The sequence below is a fragment of the Temnothorax curvispinosus genome, unplaced genomic scaffold (genome assembly GCF_003070985.1).
Source record: "Temnothorax curvispinosus isolate PA1 unplaced genomic scaffold, ASM307098v1 QBEX01012853.1, whole genome shotgun sequence".
In the NCBI taxonomy this organism is placed as follows: Eukaryota; Metazoa; Arthropoda; class Insecta; order Hymenoptera; family Formicidae; genus Temnothorax; species Temnothorax curvispinosus.
In genome coordinates, this window is record NW_020222633.1 from 13909 (window position 1) to 35725 (window position 21817).

General features: G+C 40.4%; 4 protein-coding genes across 5 annotated transcripts; 2 read left to right on the forward strand and 2 right to left on the reverse strand.

Moving 5' to 3' along the window:
* Positions 1-83: 83 nt before the first annotated feature.
* On the reverse strand, positions 84-4169 carry LOC112462855 (V-type proton ATPase subunit B). Its single transcript, XM_025028913.1, has 4 exons — positions 3757-4169; positions 2117-2583; positions 1324-1989; positions 84-1163 (listed from the first exon to the last, which is right to left on the reverse strand). The coding sequence occupies exons 1-4, from the start codon at positions 3842-3844 to the stop codon at positions 897-899; spliced, it is 1488 nt and encodes a 495-aa protein (XP_024884681.1). The 5' UTR covers positions 3845-4169; the 3' UTR covers positions 84-896.
* Positions 4170-5022: 853 nt separating this feature from the next.
* Positions 5023-12271, forward strand: LOC112462856 (4-hydroxybutyrate coenzyme A transferase-like). The gene is made up of 6 exons (XM_025028915.1): positions 5023-5454; positions 9617-9769; positions 10191-10430; positions 10506-10910; positions 10991-11257; positions 11598-12271. The coding sequence occupies exons 1-6, from the start codon at positions 5256-5258 to the stop codon at positions 11780-11782; spliced, it is 1449 nt and encodes a 482-aa protein (XP_024884683.1). The 5' UTR covers positions 5023-5255; the 3' UTR covers positions 11783-12271.
* Positions 12272-12376: 105 nt separating this feature from the next.
* LOC112462858 (4-hydroxybutyrate coenzyme A transferase-like) lies at positions 12377-15120 on the forward strand. The gene is made up of 6 exons (XM_025028918.1): positions 12377-12754; positions 13083-13235; positions 13323-13562; positions 13772-14176; positions 14262-14528; positions 14640-15120. Exons 1-6 carry the CDS (start codon positions 12595-12597, stop codon positions 14828-14830), a joined length of 1416 nt encoding a protein of 471 aa, XP_024884686.1. The 5' UTR covers positions 12377-12594; the 3' UTR covers positions 14831-15120.
* On the reverse strand, positions 14918-17747 carry LOC112462857 (TGF-beta-activated kinase 1 and MAP3K7-binding protein 1-like). 2 transcript variants are annotated; one of them, XM_025028916.1, is made up of 7 exons: positions 17653-17747; positions 17254-17553; positions 16581-16818; positions 16302-16434; positions 15992-16232; positions 15649-15905; positions 15110-15565 (listed from the first exon to the last, which is right to left on the reverse strand). In XM_025028916.1, exons 2-7 carry the CDS (start codon positions 17342-17344, stop codon positions 15110-15112), a joined length of 1416 nt encoding a protein of 471 aa, XP_024884684.1. In that variant the 5' UTR covers positions 17345-17553; positions 17653-17747. The 2 variants fall into 2 exon arrangements, with proteins under 2 accessions (XP_024884685.1, XP_024884684.1); XM_025028917.1 differs by lacking the exon at positions 17653-17747 and having other exon boundaries at positions 14918-15565; positions 17254-17344.
* Positions 17748-21817: the final 4070 nt, after the last annotated feature.

Below are 21817 nucleotides of genomic sequence, written 5' to 3' on the forward strand. Positions count from 1 at the left end.
TTAATATAAGTGGCGCAATTAAAAAAAAACTAACATCTAAGAAATTAGAAATAAATAAATAATAATTTAAATAAACGAAGCGCTTCAAAGACAACAAATCTCCTTTAATTCTCTATTTCTAACATATACAGTTTGTCTTTCACAAGACGATACACGATGACGTTTCGCTCGGAACATTCTCTAAAGGTAACTGTACATATCGTGTTTAAACATCTTTCCGTCGGATTGGTTCAAACGCATAAAGAATCTTATATATGTGAATTTCGCAGTGGAATGTTGGGAACGCAGAAATACAACGCGATTCGTGGATTTCTCTATGCTTTTCGTCTACGTTAATACTGAATAATATATTACACTTTACAATGATTGCTTGGCGTGAGTGAGCGTCGTCGCTCCAAAGCACGAAAGACGCATGCTTCAAATATTGAAACAATATATATGTATGCAGTGTTTATTATTTCCATGATAGAGATAACATATGTAGTCTCGGATCTGCAACTTGCAATTTTTGCAAGGTCTCCCAGAATAAATTGTTTATAATTTTTCAGCTTACTTAACATATCAATATCGTTGTTACCCATTTTAAACTCTCATTGCACAACATCAAAAAACGATATACGATCCTGTAAGCTTGTAACGTCAACATTTTTTTAATAGCCTGCAACAAAGACGCGTTATTCTTTCTCTTTTGTCCCTTTATTATCCGAAAGCGTATATGCCGTTTTAACTATTCTCTTTAATCATTCTCTTCTCACGTTACATCGATCTTTCTTGCAAACACACAAGAACTGGCGTGTTTTTATTCTGATTAATGTCGAAGAGAAGATAAATCGGACTTGTACGCGCAATTCCATTAAAATAAGCTTACGCATAAGACGAGACAAATAAAACGGTGATTAATGACGGGAGTCTCTCGGATAGAATTCCGCGAGGGTGCTGGCTGGGATTCGCTTAAGCATCTCCTTGGGGAAGATTCGCAGAAGCTGCCAGCCGATGTCCAGCGACTCGAAGACCGTGCGGTTCTCGTAGCCGCCCTGCGAGATGAAGTTCTTCTCAAACTTCGACAGGAATTCCAAGTACAGCAGATCGTCCGGCGTCAACGCCTCTTCTCCCACGACGGCTTTCATCGCCTGGACGTCCTTTCCAATGGCGTAACATGCATACTGAAAGATATATTTAGAATTATGAAAAATAATTACCCAAATATATATTTTTAGAATAACTGTAAAAAAGAAAACTGTGTGCAAAGAAATATCATAATTTTATTTCTGATGGGCTTAAAAACGAGCTTATAAATTTGTTTCTTAATTTATAACGACTCACCAATTGATTGGACACATCGGAGTGATCCTTTCGCGTCATACCCTCGCCGATGGCGGACTTCATGAGACGCGACAGAGACGGCAATACATTCACGGGTGGATAGATCTGCCTGTTGTGCAACTGACGATCGACGTAGATCTGGCCCTCGGTGATATATCCGGTAAGATCGGGAATCGGGTGAGTAATGTCGTCGTTCGGCATAGTGAGAATCGGGATTTGCGTGATGGAACCGTTGCGTCCCTCCACACGGCCGGCGCGCTCGTAAATCGTGGCGAGATCGGTGTACATGTAGCCGGGGAAACCGCGTCTACCCGGTACCTCCTCACGAGCGGCTGAGACCTCGCGCAACGCCTCAGCGTACGAGGACATGTCCGTGAGAATGACCAGCACGTGCTTCTCGCACTGATACGCCAGGAATTCGGCCGCCGTCAGGGCGAGACGAGGTGTGATGATTCTCTCGATCGTCGGATCGTTGGCTAAATTCAGAAACAGGCACACGTTCTCCATAGAGCCGTTCTCCTCAAAGTCCTGTTTGAAGAAACGCGCGGTCTCCATGTTGACACCCATGGCCGCGAACACGATGGCGAAATTGTCCTCGTGAGAGTCGAGAACCGATTTGCCAGGCACCTTCACGAGACCTGCTTGACGACAGATCTGCGCGGCAATCTGTAAAAAAATCAAAGTGTGAAATCTCAACCCATGATATGAAAAGTACAAAATTATTGTCATAGAAAAAATATTTAGTTTAATTTCGAAAGACGTATCAACAGCAAGCAACAAAAAAAGTACATACCTCGTTATGCGGCAGACCGGCAGCGGAGAAGATGGGAATCTTCTGGCCACGGGCGATGGAGTTCATTACGTCGATGGCCGATATTCCGGTTTGAATCATTTCCTCCGGATAGATACGAGACCACGGATTGATAGGCTGTCCCTGAATGTCCAGGTAGTCTTCCGCGAGGATCGGCGGTCCTTTGTCGATCGGTTTTCCCGAACCGTTGAAAACGCGGCCCAACATGTCCTCGGACACCGGGGTCCGCAGAATGTCACCGGTGAATTCGCAGTGAGTGTTTTTCGCGTCGATGCCGGATGTGCCCTCGAAAACCTGGACGACCGCTTTGGAGCCAGAGACCTCCAGAACCTGACCGGAACGTAGGGAGCCATCGGCGAGCTTCAGTTGTACGATTTCAGCGAACTTTGGAAATTTCACCTCGTCCAATATCACCAATGGACCGTTTACTCCAGATACTGTCTTGTAAGCTAGAAAAGAAAACAAAAATTTATTACTACCTAGAACTTGAAACTTGGAATCTAGAACTTAATTTCGCATTTTATTTTTTCTCCTAATTATTCTTTTAATCAAAACACAGTTAAAAATATAGAAATCTTGGAAAAAAATTATACTTAAATATATTATAGTAACAAATTCTACCATCAAATAATATTAAAAGCATATTTGCACATTTTCTAAGTGCTTTTAACTTTATATTCTGTTTCAGACACATAAAACTGATAAACAAATCGATACTTGTATAAAATTTATAATAAAAAAATACAATGCAAATGTGTCAATCATCTTTTATTATATTAATAGATTAAATCTTTGGATCTTTTAAGAATAATTACTGTTTACATCCACTGTAAAATTTTATTAGTAGAGGAAGACCCCTATTATGAGACAGGATCCTAATATGAGATAGTGGGTTTTTTACATGGTGGGATCAAAAGATGGGGCCTATATAAGACCTTTTAACTTAAAATATCTCATATTAGGATCCTGTCTCATAATAGGGGTCTTTCCTCTAATTTATAATTTTCAAAGTCGATATTACATAATATTCATTCGGCATTTGTTCAGCATTTATCTAAAATGCCTAATTATGTTATATCATAATTTCGTGGACATTGACGATGCAGGTTACGCCCATAGGTAAAGAATACCACATGGTATTTAAATACCCGCGAGATAAGAAAAACATCTCGAGAATTATTCTCGCGTGTTCCAATATGAAAAAGCTATCTTCAAATTTTGCAAAAGTATTAAAAAAGCGACTGAAAGCGCGCGACCACGAAGGCCGCTCTCGATCGAGCACGAGTTGTCGTCCGCAGTCACATGACGCTGACGGCTCGGGAGAGAGAGAGAGAGATCCTCGGGAATCGACAAGATCCTCGAGAAATCGTCGCTGCGTCCCTGTCTCTCGTCGCGGGTTCGCGAAACCCGGGACGTAAATCTCATCCCCCGGGATCCCCCGTGCGAGAGATCGCCGCAGATACGGAAATTACGGGATTTCAGGTGGAATCAGCTGACCGCAGGTGTCGGAGGAAGATCGATCAGACGCTACGCCCAATCGCGGATGCCCGGTGTTCTCGAGCGTCCTCCACCACGTCGTACTACCCGACGGACGCGGGCGGGCGGGCGGGCGGGCTACTTACTGAGACGGGGCTGCGCGACGAAGTTCCGGGTTATCGCGAGCACCTGCTCCTTGGTCGCCTGCTGGTCGCTGATGGTCTTGGAATACATCCCGGATGTGGAGAGGCTGCGTTGTCCGCGGTATACGTCTCACGCTCGCGCGTTATCCGTCACTGCTCACTCCGGCGAACAGCAGAAGATACTGCCGCTGCATTGACGGAAAGGAAACAGAGAGGGAGAGGGAGAGAGACGGATCGACGCGATGACAGAAGGGGAAGGGGGAAGGGAAATGGGGGAATGGAAGAACACGGGAATTGCGGGAGGAGAGCTCGGGAGCGGCTCTCCCTGGGTCTTGCGCCTCAAAATGAATCGCCTTTCCTCGAAATAAACCGCGAGACACAACGCGAATAATGCGTCTCGGGCGAGAGAAGAATATCGGCAGCGGTGGTGGGAGCGATGAGAGAAGGATGGAAGCGAGGCACGTGCAATCACGTGGCTCGGACTGGGTGAATCGTTGAACGTTCCTTTCGAACGTGGGTCGACGTCGTCGACGATAAGATCGAGCCTCGACGTGACGAGAAGGCGTGCGAAATTATAAGGGGAACGTCGACGTTATTTTTCGCGAGATCCAGCGAGATCCACGGACGAGGGAGGTCCACGTAATTCCCTTGACGTTCCTCGTTCCTCGTCATCGAGTGACGAAAGATGGCGGTTTCTTCAAACGGCTGATTGAAATATCTGTGTGAAACGTGAAATAATATTTGAAAAATATTTCTCGAATAATTTATACGATATAGTTATTTTTATTAATTTGATTTCTTTGTGTAGGTCGATTTTTACTTTTTTAAAGTAAATCTTCACTTTAATTTGACCATTGGGCGCTCTTATTGATCCATTCTACACGAATTACGTGACGACTGTCAGGATGCAATCGTTCATTTATAAAGCGACACGATCCATTTCGCCAGACGCGAAAAATTGTGTAAAACTTTCGAAAAATACGCATTTGATTCTGTTCTAGCTCTCAATTTAATTCCCCGAGATATTTGTTTATATTATTCTTAACAAATAATCGGACAGGCGCGGGCTTTATCTCAATTGCCGCGACGTCAGCCGCGAGTGCTCGCGAGAACATGTGACGCCGTATTCACGCGACTCGCGGTACATACAGCGCTGCGTTCACGTCGCTCGCGATACTACTAACGGCGCTACGTTCACGCGCCTCCCTGGGCTCCCTGCGATCTCGGCTCCCGGACTCCCGGCTCCCGGCCGCCATGGGCCGCCAACACTTGACACTTTATCGGAGCGCGCGCGGCAGGGGAGTAGTGGAGTAGTGGTCGTCGCGTTTTTCACGGACGTGTACGGATAGTCGATAGGAGGGGTAAAGGGGTTCTTGTTCTTGCTCGACTGTCGCGAGTCGGAGACGTCGGAGTGTCGGAGTCAGTCAGTCGAGTTCAGTGCGTTCGCGGGAGCGATATTATACTGGTGACAACTGGTAAAATAACAGTGATCGGACGAAGCGATGGCGGCCCTCAAGCGAATCACCAGCCTGACCCGGGCGCTCGCGACGATGACGTCCGCGTCGCGGCCCTGCCTCCAGCACGCCTCGAGGAAGACCTTCTTCACGTATGTGAACGAGCCGTCGATGCCGATCCCCGGCAAGGAGCCGTGCTGGGTCAAGACCGCCGACGAGGCTATCGAGCAGGCTGAACTCGACTCAGGTAATCGATGACGGTATACCTTCCGTTCCTCGCCGACCTTGATATAAAGGCGCGTCGCGATGATTTCTCGCCGGATTAACCGGACGTCACCAGTCGAGCCCCACCGGCATCTAGTTGCTCCCTAATGTCGACCTTTTTTTCTATATATTGTAGGTGAGACTGTATAGTAGAAAGGGAGACAGCGAATTGCTTTATACGGCACGGAATGTTGGCGCAGCTAGGTATTCAAATGTGAATCTCGGTGACGTGTGACGACTTAACGAGTTAGACATCTGCTTAAAGGCTTTAGAAATATTTTAGTCCAAAGCTCGTCTGCGCATCGATTCTCTGGGACTTGTTACAAAATATTGATGATTATCCGGTATTTACGCTATATGATACCACCTATTTTTCCTGCCGCTTCGATAGAATTTATTTTTGCAATGTCAAACCTGTTTATATTGTTTGTTCATATTGTTCTTCCTGAATATTCAAGAGCGAGATTCAGCCTTGTATTTCTAGACCGACTGGACGATCTAGGATGATCGAAGTGCATACGCATACGCATGGCAGTTGAGTGTCAAATTGCAAGAGCGACTCATTATATATATTGGACTTCCGTTTTAAGAAGCCCCTTATCGTCCTTGCGATTCGTTTAAACGTGGGCAACGTGTGCAGCGAGATTACGCCGTAATGCACTGCAAAGTTTACGTTACTTTGAACTTCGCAAAAATATTTGTGTTAAGTTGTTTGTACAAATCCAGTCGAGGATCCAGTTATAAATCCCAGTTATAAATCGAGCAAACATTATGGTTTTAAGAATTCTTTTTAAGAATAATTTTAGAAAAAAACTAGTTGTATGAGACCATATGAGTCGTATTTTAAATGATTCGCAATTATATTTTGTATTTTTAAATTTTTATGAAACACGCATCTAGATATTTTAATCTCGAGACATGAACAATCAGATAAATTATCGGATCGTACCGCGATATTTGCACGAGTGTATTCGACATACATTTGTCATCTCCTCGCGAAATTTGGCCGCTCGATACGTCGGACGTATTTGCGTTCGGCCAAATTTCGCGCCGCGTCAGGTCCCCACACTCCCCACTCGTGAGATAATCAATTGCCAGTGCCGACTCGAGATATACTTGGTACGTCACCTTGGATTCGCGGCATTATTTTCGGCACGACCTTCGCCTAGACAATATTTTACGGATACGCGCGCCCATGACCGAACGCAATTTATTTGTTTTTTCCATCATGCTTTGTTCGATATTTTTACACGTATATGCTTTTTGAGTTTTCTTGTGTTTAGACAAGATTAACGCGCTTCGCGAATTAAGATTAATATTCATTGTGTCTATTTGTGCCGTATGCAAATCAGCATTCGATAACAGTTAAGGAAAAAAAGATTATTTTCTAAGTGCACGCGTGTCTAAGTGCAGAAAAGACTTCAGAGTCATGTTTTTATTTTATTTTGTTGATGATACAAATGTTTAAAGACATAGATTGATAGTTCAAATAAGTAAATTTGTATAGAGATCTTAAAATTATCCTGAATATTTAATTAAAAAAAAAATTAAGTTATACAGAAAGATGGAGAATGGTTATCTAAATACTTCTAATATATAACTGACGAGACTAATTTATATATTAATAGACATCAAACTCATTCATGCTTCGTGTATCATCAAAAAATCGGAGCAAAATATTGCTATGATACAGTGCTATAGTACGCTGCTTGATACAGTGTGCTCATGCAAATTGTTTGAGCGCTCGATAAAATCGATTCGATACGGACATTGCGTATGTAATTAAGGGCCAAAGCACATATGACAGTCGTAGTCGTGGACTGGGTGGACGTAAGTAACGTACAAGCTTTGGCGTATATCCCGATCTGTCAGGTCGGAATACTACGACCGTCGTATATCGCTACGCTATGTTATGTGCTTTGGCCCTTATGTATCAGCTGATAAAGGAAACTGACAGTCGACCGATGTTAAGCAACTGCAAAAATCTTCCGCTGCCGTTACTAATAACTTGATTAAGAATATACTTGCTCGCATAAAGCATTAAGAAACTAATGTTATTCTTTATTTTTTCTATATAATTCGTAATTTATTTATATGTATAATTTGTATATACGTGTAAGAAGACCCGTACAAATATTATGGACAAATAATATTAATATATTAATGTGAACCACGCAAAGCTACTTCCAGACTCTTACGGCACTACCGGTTTTTTTTATCGTTACGATGCACGATCTAAAATGATATCATTCTGTCGTAAAGCGTCCTTGACACTCTCAGTGCCGTATAATCCATCCTTGTTATAAGGACGTGATGTTCTTTAACAAACGACACGAGTCTTTAAATCTTCGTAATTTTACAAATTATTTTTATAGATTTTTTTATATGATGCACTTTTCGTTTTTTAATCCATTGGAAAAAATTCATCTGACAGCTGTTTAGATGATAAGAAGAGCGGATTTCCACCGTCAACATTGACCTCGACACGCATACGCAAATATGCAGATACGCGTTTTATGTATATATACGTAAATGTCAAAGTCTAATTCTCGCTTAAATATAGCCCGCCACTGCCAACCAAAGTTTCGCTTACTTAGCGTTTTGTCACAATAAACCAGATTATTTCGAATAGATATAATTGATGGTGCGTAAACATTTATCCGACTCTTTTCCTGCGCGATGACGCTTCATGTAAAGGAGTGCACTTTAGACGCATTTATTTATTTGCAGTTTGAAATCTACTCCAGTATCTCGAATCTTTGAAATTGTCGGCGATCCCTTTGAATAAAGAGATTAGTTCGTCAGTATTTAAAATTGTATGAGACAAAATGGGAGATGAAGTCTCATATCACGTAACATACTGCGGGTGTGCACATTGCGTTATTTCGATAAGATTCGAGATAAAAGTATCTTTTATTGTGAAAATTAAGAGTTTTTGCTTACAATAATCTCTGCATTATTGTGTATCTTCGGGGTTTAAAACTGTCTTAATATATTGAATAAGTGGTTCGTATTTTTTAACGTGTCGAATAATATAATGCAAGAATTTATATATATATTGGGCTTGATAAGAATTCCCATAAGATACGCGCGATAAGAATATCTGCCGAACTTCTGTCTGTTATCAACGACGTCGATTTGGTAATAGACATTATTTTCTCGCTGTAGATAACGTTTCGTAATACTGGAATTACGTGTGGAACGTCAGTTATCCTACAGGTTGGATAAATGCTCTGCGAAAATTGTTACTAATATTCCACCTCGGGCATTACTGGGGCATTAGTAGGCATTAGATTTAAAAAATCGGCAGTAATGCCCAGAAATTGTGCATTAGTATAGGCATTGGCATTGCAGCCAATTTAATTTTTACTTTGATTTAATAACATAAGCAAACAAAATAAATATCTAATACTTAAGATTTACTGGCAGTATTTACTATAGATATCACGATAAAATGTGTAAACATTAGACCACACGTGCCATAATCTACTGCAGTGTATTGACGCGGGATCCAAAGTACAAAAGTCTTCGAACGTTAGCTTTCTATCAGCGCAGCGTAAAATAACTTTTTCTCTGTTAACCTTTGTAATTGAATGTGATTACATGCAGCAATAACACGTTCGACAGTAATACGATAATATTATGAGGAAGGTTGATTCTCAATCGTCATATGATTCACTGCAAAAATGCGCCGATAAGTTCTTATTACTGGTACAAATTACATTACGATTAAAACCATATGTAACAAAAATTAGTTTTATAAGTGCAAATCATATCTATCTGTCGATATTAGATTTTTATTAAAGTCTAAGATAACGTTAAAGTATGAGATTGAAAAATGACGACATCGTCACGGTGATGTAAACATTATTTTAGGATGCGGAAAGATGCGTTTAAACGTCATAGTGTTTAAATACCATTATTACTAAATTGATTATTAACTTAATTACGTGTACTATTTCGGCTTCTGCTTGAGACTATGTTTTAAGACCAATTAACTTTACTCGGTGCGCAGTTTGCTGGAAAAAAATGTATACGCAAAAATATTAGGCACAAAGATCCAATCCGATCGTATAGCGCATATTTCTATCACTTGTGTTATTCACGGTCAAGTTCACTTATTATTCTTTCTCTTTTATTTGCAGATCAGGTGGTGTACGTCCAGGGCGCAGCGGCGACACCCGTTGAATTGTTGAGAGCGATGACCGACTATGGAGTACGCTGCGATGTCAGAAATGTTCGTTTATATCATATGCATCTCGAGGGATCGGCCCCGTTCGCTAAGCCAGAAAACGCAAGTACGTTATATTCGTGTGCATACGTAATCTCCTATGCTGTCTTTGTTAAATATCTCAATAACAACTCGTCATTTAGCGCGTTGTTTTACTCCTCGCACTTTTCTGCGCCGCACAGTTGGCTTCACATGTCTAACTTTTGTCTCTTTTAATTGCGTTTTGCATAAATTTTCGTTTAAAACTTTAATTTCTTTTAAACATTAATTGCAAGTATATTTTATTTTAGACACTTATTTTCTAGAGAGAGATAAATGTTAAGACTTTTTTAAAACTCAATTAAATTTACGAAAAAGAATAGCTGTACATTTTCGCTAGAGAAAATTTACTGTATGTTGATTAGAAGATTTTAGAAACAAAATCTTTCTACTGACAATGAGCTTATTTATATGAATAATTCTTATGTGATGCGTTTATGTATGTTTAGAGCACTTCAGATCTGTCAGCTTGTTCATCGGCGGCAACGTGCGACCCGCGGTGAACGCGGGCACCGCCGACTGCATACCCATTTTCCTGCACGAGATCCCGCGTCTCTTTAAAGAAGGCTATCTAAAGCCCGACATCGCGCTCATCCATGTGTCTCCACCGGATGACAAGGGTTACTGCTCCTTCGGCACCAGCGTAGATTGTGCCCGGTCCGCCGTGAGTCATTCCAAACATGTCGTAGGTAAATCTCGGAAAATCTCGCACAATCACTCTCTTCTTGATGGATAGAATTTAAAGGAAACCTAAATTTTCGCAGCCTTAGTCAATAAGTACATGCCTAGGACCTTCGGCGACGCTCTCATCCACGAAAGCCACTTGGATTTCGCCGTGGAACACGACGAACCACTGCCGGTTCATCCGGTGAAGGCGCCCTCCAAGGCCGAGCAACTGATCGGCAAGCACATCGCTGAAAATCTGGTGGTGGACGGCGCCACGTTGCAGCTGGGTATCGGCAGTATACCCGACGCCGTGTTGTCGCTGCTGAGTAATCACAAGGATCTGGGTATCCACAGCGAGATGTTCAGCGACGGCGTGGTGGATCTTGTGAACAAGGGCTGCATCACGAATAATCAGAAAACGATGCACCGAGGCCGAATTGTCGGCTCGTTCTGCGTGGGCTCGGAGAAGCTCTACGATTTTATGGACAACAATCCTTTCATAGGTCAGTTTGTCTTTCATTTAGGATTATTGCTAGTTGACAAATCACGAAATGGCTTATTTAACGGTTTTCATTTCTTACAGAGATGCTGGTGGTAGATTACGTCAATGACCCTAGAATAGTCGCCAAGCAACCGAAGATGACGGCTATCAATTCGTGTATTGAGGTGGACATCACCGGTCAGATCTGTTCAGACAGTATTGGAACGAGAATGTACTCCGGTTTCGGTGGGCAGCTAGATTTTATTACAGGCGCTGCGATGAGTGAAGATCGACAAGGAAAACCGATCATAGCACTTCAATCAGTCACCGCTAAGGGCCATAGCAAAATACAGCCGGTACTAACATCGGGTAAGTAGATAGAACTGTCGAAATAATCTTTGTTTTTCATGAATTTGGTACAATATGAAATTACTTATATATCTTTAAATGAAAAAGGCAAGATACTATTTTAACTTTTAAACTCAATATATTATCTTAAAAAATATTTAAGAGAGAGAGAGAGAGATTCTTATTTAGATTTATAAAATTTATATATAATTTGGAGAAAATTATAAAACGTACTCTTATTTCTTCAATTAAAACGTGGATTTATTTTTAATCCGATTTTTGAATAATTAACTTCCGTGTTGATTTCAACACGTTGCAAATATGAATCGTAATCAATCGTTTTGTCATGTTGTGTTAACAGGTGCTGGAGTAGTCACCAACAGAGCAGTGGTGCGATACGTCGTGACGGAACAGGGAATCGCCAGCCTGTTCGGCAAGAGTCTTCAACAACGTGCGTACGCATTGATCCAGGTGGCTCATCCCGATCACAGAGAAGCGCTCGAGAAATCGGCGTTCGAACGCCTAAAAGTGATGCCTGCCCCATAAGCTGAAAAACATCATATTTAATAGCATTTTACAATCATCCGCGTGCTTTAGTCACGCACAACGGCCAACCATCAAAGTGAAGCGAAGTCTTCTTGTACGATATTGTACATGTTCTCTTACTGGAAGACAATTCGCCGGCCTTCTAGAATAAGGGAAAGAGGGGGGGGGAGAGAGAAGCATGAACTAGATCGAAAATTTAGTGCGTAAATTATATCATTATGTATGTAAGAGTCTGTATTGTGAAATCGCACTCGTTTCCATATACATAGATGTTAATTTAAGCCACGTGTATTTTATATCGCGAGAAGAAACGTGTTCGTGCCTTGGAACACGAAACAGAAAATGGCGCAACTCTACGCCGTTCTTAGATGTAAACATTTTTTATATTAAATTGCCAACGTTCCTTTATATAATTTTTCGTGTTACCATTGTAATAACAAAGTTGAAATAGTAGTACGCAAAAAGAAATATAAAAGATGAGAACGCTGATATTGTCAATACTTTATTGTATCTCTCCTATACGCGCGCGCGCGTTTACATAATCGTTTACAAAATACGCAAAATTCACATCGATAGTTCGTCCGCGGATTGTGAACGCTGTCGAAAAATCGAATGCTGCCAAATCAGATGTTCAAATAGCGATTTGTAGAAATGACAACGGGTTTGCTTCGCTAGACATATGTGGCCAGCGAGATCTTTTAGAATATTTTAGATTATGTATCGTGTAAATTTTCATATACTAACGTTGCTATTGCCGTGTTGTCAACGAGAGCTTGTGGATTTGAACCTATCGGTTTCGAAGCGATGAGAAGATGTTCCGAAACTTAAGATTGACGTTCGGAAAAATCAGGCACGCGAAACCTTTCCAATTATGTGGACGATACATGCAAAGCTTGAGGGAACCTGCTCAACCTTTAAAACGGTGTCCAAAATGGGTTTGCGTGGAAGATGCAGTGAAACTCATAAATTCAGGTATTTATAGTCGCATTACATTTTAGTAGACCGATTTAGATTATGTTTTCCGTATAAAAAAGAATTATTCTTTTCCATAAACGTTTTTAATCGAATAAAATTAACAATTTGTTTAGAAAATTAAGGCTCATTGAATTCTAGTTTATAATATACTTCTAATTTAACATGGTTGTCCTAATTTTTAAATTCTAATGTATGAATAAAGGATACAATAGTATAAGGCCTAAACTTTTTCTTCTTAATACATATGTAGAGAACATAAATTGTATTATTACAAGTGTTGCTGTAAAACAGATGGTTCTCGTAAATGAACTAATTTCTTTTCCAGAGCATTTGGTTTTCATACAAGGTGGTGCGGCCACGCCGATGGAATTGGTGCGCGCCATGACCGAGCACGGAGTGTGCAATAATTTGCGTGGGGTGAGATTAGTACACATGAGTCTCGAGGGGGATACGCCGTTCGCCAATCCGGAGTTTGAGAGTACGGTATTTGCGATGTTTAATCCCCAACGATAACACGATGCCTGATAATTGAGAAATAAGTAACAAGTCTGCGGCGATATTCAAGAGCACTTCAGGTCTATCAGTCTGTACGTGGGCGCTTCTCTGAGGGAGGCAGTGAACGAGGGACGGGCGGACTACATCCCGGTGTTCTTGCACGAGACGCCGAGGTTGTTCTTTGAGAAAAAGATCGTGCCGGACATTGCGCTAATCCACGTGAGCATGCCAGACGCGCGTGGATTCTGCTCGCTCGGCGTGAGCGCCGATTGCACCCGTGCCGCAATATGCACTGCCAAAGTCCTCATCGGTCCGTCTCGAATTAATAATAATAATATTGATAACACTGATAATAACAATCATAATAATTGTAACAAGACAAAACTATGTTAATCTATATGTTGAGATTAGGAAACTTGGAAGGCGTTAATTAATTATCAATATTATTATGATGTTTTTTGCTACGATATTAATATCTTCAAATAATTTTAACATCATTAAAAAGATGTTCTTTTTCAGCGCAAGTAAACGAGCACATGCCGAGATCATTCGGCGACACGCTGATCCATTCGAGTCATTTTGACTGGGCGGTGAGATACGACTGTCCTCTGCCTTGCGTCGCTTGTCCACCGCCAAACGATCTCGAGCAAGAGATCGGTAAAATCATCGCGCAACGGCTGGTCGAGGATGGAGCGACACTGCAGCTTGGTATCGGCTGCATCCCCGACGCGGTGCTCTGCGCCCTAGTAAATCACAAAGACCTGGGTATACATTCTGAAATCATTTGCGACGCGATGGTCGACCTGGTGCTTCACGGTAACATCACGAACAAGTGGAAGACCAGGCATAGAGGACGCATAGTGAGCTCTTTCGGCATCGGCACGAAAAGATTGTACGATTTCCTGCACAACAATCCGGTCGTTGGTAATTATGACCAATTGAATTACTTCGATTTTGGAAAAAAGGACATTCTCGCGTTATCTTACAATTGCAATTATCGCCACGCCAGAGATGCTAGCGATCAATTACGTAAACGATCCCCGAGTGATCTCGATGCAGCCGAGGATGACGGCCATCAATTCTTGCATCGAGATGGACCTCACTGGCCAGGTGTGCTCGGACAGTTTAGGCTGTAAGATATATTCCGGTTTCGGCGGCCAGCTGGATTTTCTTCGAGGCGCGGCGATCAGTCAGGACGGTCGTGGGAAAGCCATCATCGCGTTTCCCTCAGTCACCAGCCAAGGGGAGAGCAAAATACAACCGGTGCTGAAACTCGGTACGAAGGGGAGATCAGATTCGGCGAACGAATGCTGCGAGATAAATATTTTTATTATTAAATTAATTATTTAATGAATCTACGATATCGACGTGTTTTTTTTTTTTACAGGGGCCGGAGTAGTGGTAACAAAAGCTCACGCGCATTACATAGTCACGGAACACGGAGTGGCGGATCTTTTTGGTAAAACCTTACGACAAAGGGCGAATGCACTGATCCAAATTGCGCATCCCGATCACAGAGAATGCCTCGAAAAGGCCGCATTCGAACGCTTGAAATCTAACCCGACGAAATATCTGTAATACTTGTGATATGTAAATACAAGTCCGTGTAATAGTCCAAGTCCCATACAAATAATAAATTTTGATAACAAGAATATAACAATGCTGTGTTATAAACTGATACATTTTATATTACAATTAATGATAAAGATAAATATAAATATAATCTCAAAGTCAAAAATACATGTGCTGCAGCAGTAGGAACATTCACGTAGCGCAGCTGCAAATGTACTGATCTCGGTAATTTATACTTCGTTTGTAAATTAAATAATCGAATATTTTCGTAAAATAAACGAAACGTTAGAAGTCTATGCCTTCCGGTAGAGTCCCCTCTTTCCTTCTCTTCTCAACGTTCTCGTAATACTCCGAAAAATCTACATAAGGCTTGATTCTAGCATTTCGCTCCGCCATTCTGGCGCCAGCCGGATACAAGTCCGACGTCGTTGACGTTTCGGTCGTCGATGTGTCGACGTTGTCCTCTGTGACGCCCGTGCCGGTGCTCGACAAGTCTTCGTTGTCAGGTATGCTGATCGGCGCAGTCTGCACCACGGGATTGAATCTAACCGACTGACTGGTCGGACTCTTCAATGCATGCGGCAGCGGAAAGTTGAAGTTCCTCACCAGGAGAGTTATGTCGTCGCGCTTGCCGGTGGTCATGGTGTTCTGCGTATTGCTCATGTTTACGTCGTGATGAATTCTTACAACCTTGTCGACCACCGCCTGGGAGACTCCGGTTAAAGTCGATTGTACTCGAAACTAGAATCGCAAATATTTCAAAATAAATTTACACGAAATGTTAAATGAGGATTGTTCAATCGAGATTTATTTGGACCAACTACCTGCTCGACGGCTATCAAGGCTAATTCTTTATTGACTTGATCAGTACCGGTCGCTTCCTCCAACGATTTATACAGACCGCGCGACATAAGCAATAGAAATCTACAGGATTCGTCCAGTTCGATACTTCCATGGATCTCCGGTTCGGCGATAATCGGCTCCGCCATGGAAGCTGTTAGCTCTTCAAACTCTCTATATCCACCTTTGACGAGATAGTTGCCGAGGCAGCGTGTGTTTTCTTGATTTCCAAGATGAGATCCTGCATATATATTCCAATTTATCAGAATTCTTTTTTTATCAATTATCAAATTAGTAAAATGTATCAATTACAAATGTATCATTTACCTTGTCTGATCGATTCAACATCCAAGCCCAATTGAGATAATCGCAAAAGCTCGTCCTCGTTCCTCAAATCATGATCTACGCTTAATTGTACAACTCGTAAAACTTGATTGCTGTCTGTTTTGCACAACAGTGCCCTGCTGTCTCCGACATTCGCGACGTACAGCCTCCCTCTGTAAACCAAGGCGACGACAGCACTAGTCCCGGCTGACAGCTCGCAGTTCAACGCGTTTAGCTTGTCAACCTGCAAAGAATAAATTGTAATAATGCATTTAAAAAAGTAGCTGCACAATTTTAACGCTACTTGACTAACCAAGTCTGGAAACTTTTGATAAGTCTCATAAGAGGTCAGTCCATCAGGTATGTCGAACTGCAGACTAGCCCGCTCTGCTAATAAATCACCAATTGATTCCAAATATCCTTTCTCAACTGCTATGAATGCTTGCCTGTGGAACAAATACTTTGCATGTAGAAGATCTTTACTCGTAACTACAACATATTAGCTCTTATCCCAAAATATATATTAAAGTTACATATACAAAATGTTTCTTATTTAAGGTCATCTTATATGTTATATCAATGAAATTCTTACCGGAGAACTTCCTTCACTTCTTCGTCAGTCGACTTGCCATTCAGCTGTCCGAGTAGAATTTCCGCAGCCATCCTTTGCATAGCAAAGCTGGCCGCTTTAGTACCTTCGTGACCGTCGAATACAGCATAGAGGAACGTGGAGTCGTCGTATCTACAGTGAAAGCTACGATCCTCAAATGGATGCTCCTCCTGTCGATATCCATCCTCTCGATAGATTTGATTAGTAGAAAAACCCACCCCTGTGAAACATCACATAAAATTCATCTTCATATTTCAGTAATTCTGCTTAGAACACTTGTCATTAATGTGATACATTCATTTTTAATTCTCAAATGATTTTTAATGTAACAAATTATCGAAGCATAAATTATAATTGGAATAAACAGTTTTAAAACATAATTTGTAGATTACTTTCTATGACAAGTCGGCTAAAGATAATAAATATTATCGATAAAAAAAGTTAGTGTATTATCTACATGTATAAATATGATAACAATAAATTTATTTATAGTTATTGTCCTTGAAATTACTACTTGTTAAAAGATATTGTAATTTATATCGAACCAAGAAATAAAAATATATTCTCTATCAGAAAATTAGCATTATGCCGGAAACGCGAATGTCTATCACCAAATACCTAGCGAACAATGTTAAAATAACAAAGTAAAACATACCGGATTGTTTGCAAACTGGTAAATCGTCCGTCCAATTGTACTGGCTGTCCTGAAAGGGCATCGAGGCCGGGCGTTCCGCACCCGCAGACATTTCTTCTTATTTTATATCAACTCATAATTACCGAAATGCGGTAGAAAATTATTTTACACGATTCTGCAAGGTCCAAAGAGTTGAACCGAACGAGTTATAATAACAAACATGTGCACTCAGCCGTCGAAACTCGATATTTGAGCTTTCTGTGCTGTTTTTCTGTTCTCTTTCCTTTCCCAAAGACGGGGCATATTGTTATATTTTTTGCGCTGATTATGAGACAGATATATAATTAAACGTTAGAGAGAAAAAGAAAAAAGATATAAAGTATAAAAAGTTTAATTGCAAAGGACAAACTTGAAACTAACCTCAAAACTATTCTCTCGTTTTAGGTGCAAAAAGTGCAACAATGAACACTATGAACAGCTGAAACGAACAGGCTTGTGACGCTTGTGTACTAGATCAGAGAGAAACCTGAGAGAGGCCATCCTGGCGGCAGTGGCGGCCTTTTGTTGCTGTGTTGCATTTTCCGACGCGCCGCCTGAGAAAGTGCAACTCAACTACGTCGTATCGCTCGGTAACCGCACATGGTTTGCGTCCGTGCTAATGGTTCGTGTCCAAACTAGCCAGCTGGAGGGGATATTCTGGCCGCGGCGGCCGCGCTCGGCCGCTAATGATCACTACGTGTTCGCTCGCGATATATAACACGCGTTTCGAGAGACAGCTACGTCGACCAGACACCACCGAGACAGAACGTAGAGAATACAGCCAGTTAAACCTGTGAAAGTTAACGAAAAATTCGGCATACGTTGATCTCTTATTGTTCGTTGAAAGTTTTCGGTATTTTTGAACCGGCCGCGGCCGCGCGCGTCGTGCCGCTTAGGAGGGGTAGGCCGTGACGTCATGCGGCGGATCGATACGGTGACGGTGACGTAGTCATCATTCGCGCAGCGAGGCTCGAGCGAGACAGGCATAGCGGTGCGTAAGTGTCGCGTTATTACTTTTCGGGACTCGATCACGGCAAGTAGAAAGAGACACGAGACACTGGTCATTCGATCTACAAACGATCAGTGATTGCATGCCCGCACGATCGATCAATTACCGTAATTAACGACTCGTAAATCATCGGAGGCGGCGCCGCGGCGGTAGTTCGTTGGCACTCGCGGCGAGGTAGATAACCGGCGCAATTAATTTACTCGAAAGAGAGATTCAAAGTCGTAGATAACGGGAAATACAAATGGCTATTTCGTCGCGATGCTCACGGGTGATAATTATTTCATTGGCGGCGCTTGGATTCTCGAGATTTTATATCCGCGTCCGCGTCGTACTTTCAGGTTTCGATGTAGACGTGACTTGTGCGATTCAAATGCGCGGAGTGATACACGGCCCGCCGAAACGGCGGCGCTCGAGTAACTCATCGGAAAATTGCGATATATCCATGATACGATCGTTTATTCAATAATATGTATATCGCGTGGGAAATACGCGTTTGAGAAATATCGCGAGTGCAATATTGGGATCCGTTTGCGTATTTTCAGACGATTTATCGCAACTTATTTAATCGTTCAGTGCGATTCATACGTATATTTCGTTTCGCGCGTGAAGTTGGCAGCCGTTCGCGAACGGACTCCGAGCTCCGAGTCGAGCAGCGTCGCAGCGCGTTTAATTTAGTAATTAACGTTATAACGAGCCACGTAATTCGATATTCGTCAAATGGACAGCGTAAATTCGACGTTCGTACAAGAGATGAATAGTGAAGACGCGTATCTGGAGAGAGTTATTTGATCGAAATCTATCGCTCGGGCAGTTATGGGTTATGGGCAAATCGCAGGTACGCATCTTTCGTACGCATAATGATACTTTTCTCGTGTTATTTTTTCCGTCGCTATATGATAAAATACATAATTGTGTACAGAAATATAATAAAGTGCGTGCGTGCGTGCGAATAATGTCGCGATTAACGGAAGTGCCGTACAAAGTGCCGCACGATTGCTGCATTCTAATGACTCTTACGCGCGTGATAATTAATTAGCGTATTTTTGTGAGGCAGGTGTTTCGTGAGTGCAACAACGAGGAAACGAGAGGAGGAGGAGGAGGCCAGGGAGGCATCGGGCGACAGCGGAGCAACCATGAGGTGAGCATCTCCTAATTTATTTTATATATTTATTATTTGTATAGGATTAATTATTGCATAGTACTGTTCTATATTATTATTGTGCATAATGTGTGTAACATATTTAAGATTTAATTTTGGGAAATAGTCAAAACATTGAATAGAATATTTGTAAAATATTTGTTTAATAATTGATGAAGACATACGTGAAATATTTCGACACGTTTAAAATTTATAACTGTTTGGATTAGATAAAAATTAAATTTTTATTATTAAAATTTTATTTGTAAAATATATGTAATATAACATGTATAAAATTTTATAAAAGTTAATATTTAACAGAGCGTTTTATCGAAAATTATGTATTATTAATTACGTTGCAAAATAGTTTAATTTAGATATATTTGTATTTTACAGATTCGCGTCTTGTATACTACAACTCCGCTGCTGCGCATCATACCGGTGAGTTTTAAATTATTTTTATTTTAATCTTGAGGTAATGGATTTGTAAATATATTGCATATACGTATAACAGGTTTTTTTTCGATAATTATTAGTATGCAAAAGGATAATATTAAATTATATAACAAATAATTTAAATTGAACAAGTAGCAGCAAGGAAATATTCTAGTATTTATATCCTCTTTATTTATTATTGTAAACTGCTTCATATCTAAATTTTATGATTATTTCTGGTTGTATGTATTACAAATGTTAAAAAAAAATAAAATTCAAATTAAGAATATAAAAATATTATATAGATAGATATAATGTTTTATAAATCTGTTACCTTAATGGATGAGCTAGGATACATTATTATAAATATGTAACTCTGGAATATATAAAGTATAAATTCGATTTATTGAATTCTCTGTATAATTGCCAAATATATACGATTTTCGAGAGATTAAGAACACCATGAAAATATAATACATTAATAATTTTATTTAGCTAATATATATAGTGTCTCAGATATATTATAATAAAATTATTTTTTGAATTTAATACTGAGGTACCTAATTAATGAAAAATTATGAAAAAGAAAAGGACGTAAAAAAAGAACTCTCTTTAATAGATAAAATATTAACATTTTAAAAACATGAAACTTCTATTTGAATCTCTTCATGGTGTTCGTGACAGCATGATTCACGATAATGACAAAGACTGGAACAAGATATTTCTGTATTTATGAGATTCATTGCATCGTAACGCGTCTGTGGCCCGAAAACGTGTTCTCTTGTATATGTAGAATACGATGCACTAAACGTTCACGAAGACATCTTGCGATAGAATGCGATATGGGTGGATTCTGGACAGGTTGATAGTACATAATAGATGCTAATTGTTGAACATTTGCGCCGTGGTGAATTTATGGCATGTCCCCGGATTCGCCACGATGCACAATAAGATAGTGACTTTGCGTGTCGTTTGAGCTCGCGTAGGTGCTACTTTATGTTTCCTCTTCTATAAACAGCTCCTCATTTCCTCCGTAACTTTGCTTTATTGCAAAATTTTTCGCTATCCGATGGCCCAATTTAAAGAATGGCGATATAACACTTGGTTCAATAACAACGACAATGGAAAACAATTAGTCTGTCAAGAAGCTCGAGATTTATTACAGTAATATCCGGTTAATTTTTTAGCAAATTTTTTTTTCTTAGGAAGTACTAAAATATAACTAATTATTATTCTATAACAGAGAACGTATTATTTAAGCTTATAATTAATTAATGCATCTATAAGTCACAAAATTATTTGCATGCCTAATATTCATGAAAAAATAACTTCTTTTAATCTATTCAGAAAGCGATATATGAGTTGCAATATAAATCGGACGTTATTGAATATAGAATAATTGCTATAAATTAAACGGTAAATCCTGTTTGCGTGAGTAACATTAAAGTGTTTTACCCTTATATAGATATAGTTTGAGAGTTTATTTCTTTACTGGTTATAACCAACGAATTATAACGATCAAACGAATAATCGCGGCAAACTCATTTGCAACATTTATTTCGGTCGGATAATTTTAACGTCGCGAAGAGCAATACAAAGATCGTAGATTAATTTAGTTTCCACAGTTTTGATCGTTTGTGAAGGAAATGACTATAATTAGGGTTAAGTACTGGTTTATATTGTACAATGTTACTACAACAATTTTCCGCGCGTGACTCACTCATTACGAGATTAATGTGCTTGATAGTTTATTGGCGTGCCATTTTACATTGTACGCCGTAACCGTAAATTTATTATTATGTAACAAGTTTTTCGCTAGATTAACAGATAGATAAATTAAGATATTCTTCTCTCTTTTTTCTTTTGGAATGTTTTGTATATCTTACCTTGAATTGTTTTGAAGTCGGTAGAACGAAACCGATAAGCACAATTTATTACCCTTTTTCCTCGTGAAAAATGTGAAA

What these genes read in the sequence shown, in the direction of transcription:
- LOC112462858 (XM_025028918.1), top strand. Translation starts at nt 12,595, where the DNA reads ATGTTCCGAAACTTAAGATTGACGTTCGGAAAAATCAGGCACGCGAAA. An exon ending in GCACAACAATCCGGTCGTTG is followed by an intron (nt 14,177 to 14,261) that starts GTAATTATGACC and finishes TCGCCACGCCAG; the next exon opens with AGATGCTAGCGATCAATTAC. An exon ending in ACAACCGGTGCTGAAACTCG is followed by an intron (nt 14,529 to 14,639) that starts GTACGAAGGGGA and finishes TTTTTTTTACAG; the next exon opens with GGGCCGGAGTAGTGGTAACA.
- LOC112462855 (XM_025028913.1), bottom strand. Translation starts at nt 3,844, where the DNA reads ATGTATTCCAAGACCATCAGCGACCAGCAGGCGACCAAGGAGCAGGTG. An exon ending in CCGGTCTGCCGCATAACGAG is followed by an intron (nt 1,990 to 2,116) that starts GTATGTACTTTT and finishes ATTTTTTTACAG; the next exon opens with ATTGCCGCGCAGATCTGTCG. An exon ending in CCGATGTGTCCAATCAATTG is followed by an intron (nt 1,164 to 1,323) that starts GTGAGTCGTTAT and finishes TATATCTTTCAG; the next exon opens with TATGCATGTTACGCCATTGG.
- LOC112462857 (XM_025028917.1), bottom strand. Translation starts at nt 17,344, where the DNA reads ATGTCTGCGGGTGCGGAACGCCCGGCCTCGATGCCCTTTCAGGACAGC. An exon ending in ACCAGTTTGCAAACAATCCG is followed by an intron (nt 16,819 to 17,253) that starts GTATGTTTTACT and finishes GATGTTTCACAG; the next exon opens with GGGTGGGTTTTTCTACTAAT. An exon ending in CCTTGATAGCCGTCGAGCAG is followed by an intron (nt 15,566 to 15,648) that starts GTAGTTGGTCCA and finishes TTGCGATTCTAG; the next exon opens with TTTCGAGTACAATCGACTTT.
- LOC112462856 (XM_025028915.1), top strand. Translation starts at nt 5,256, where the DNA reads ATGGCGGCCCTCAAGCGAATCACCAGCCTGACCCGGGCGCTCGCGACG. An exon ending in CGCTAAGCCAGAAAACGCAA is followed by an intron (nt 9,770 to 10,190) that starts GTACGTTATATT and finishes ATGTATGTTTAG; the next exon opens with AGCACTTCAGATCTGTCAGC. An exon ending in ACAGCCGGTACTAACATCGG is followed by an intron (nt 11,258 to 11,597) that starts GTAAGTAGATAG and finishes TTGTGTTAACAG; the next exon opens with GTGCTGGAGTAGTCACCAAC.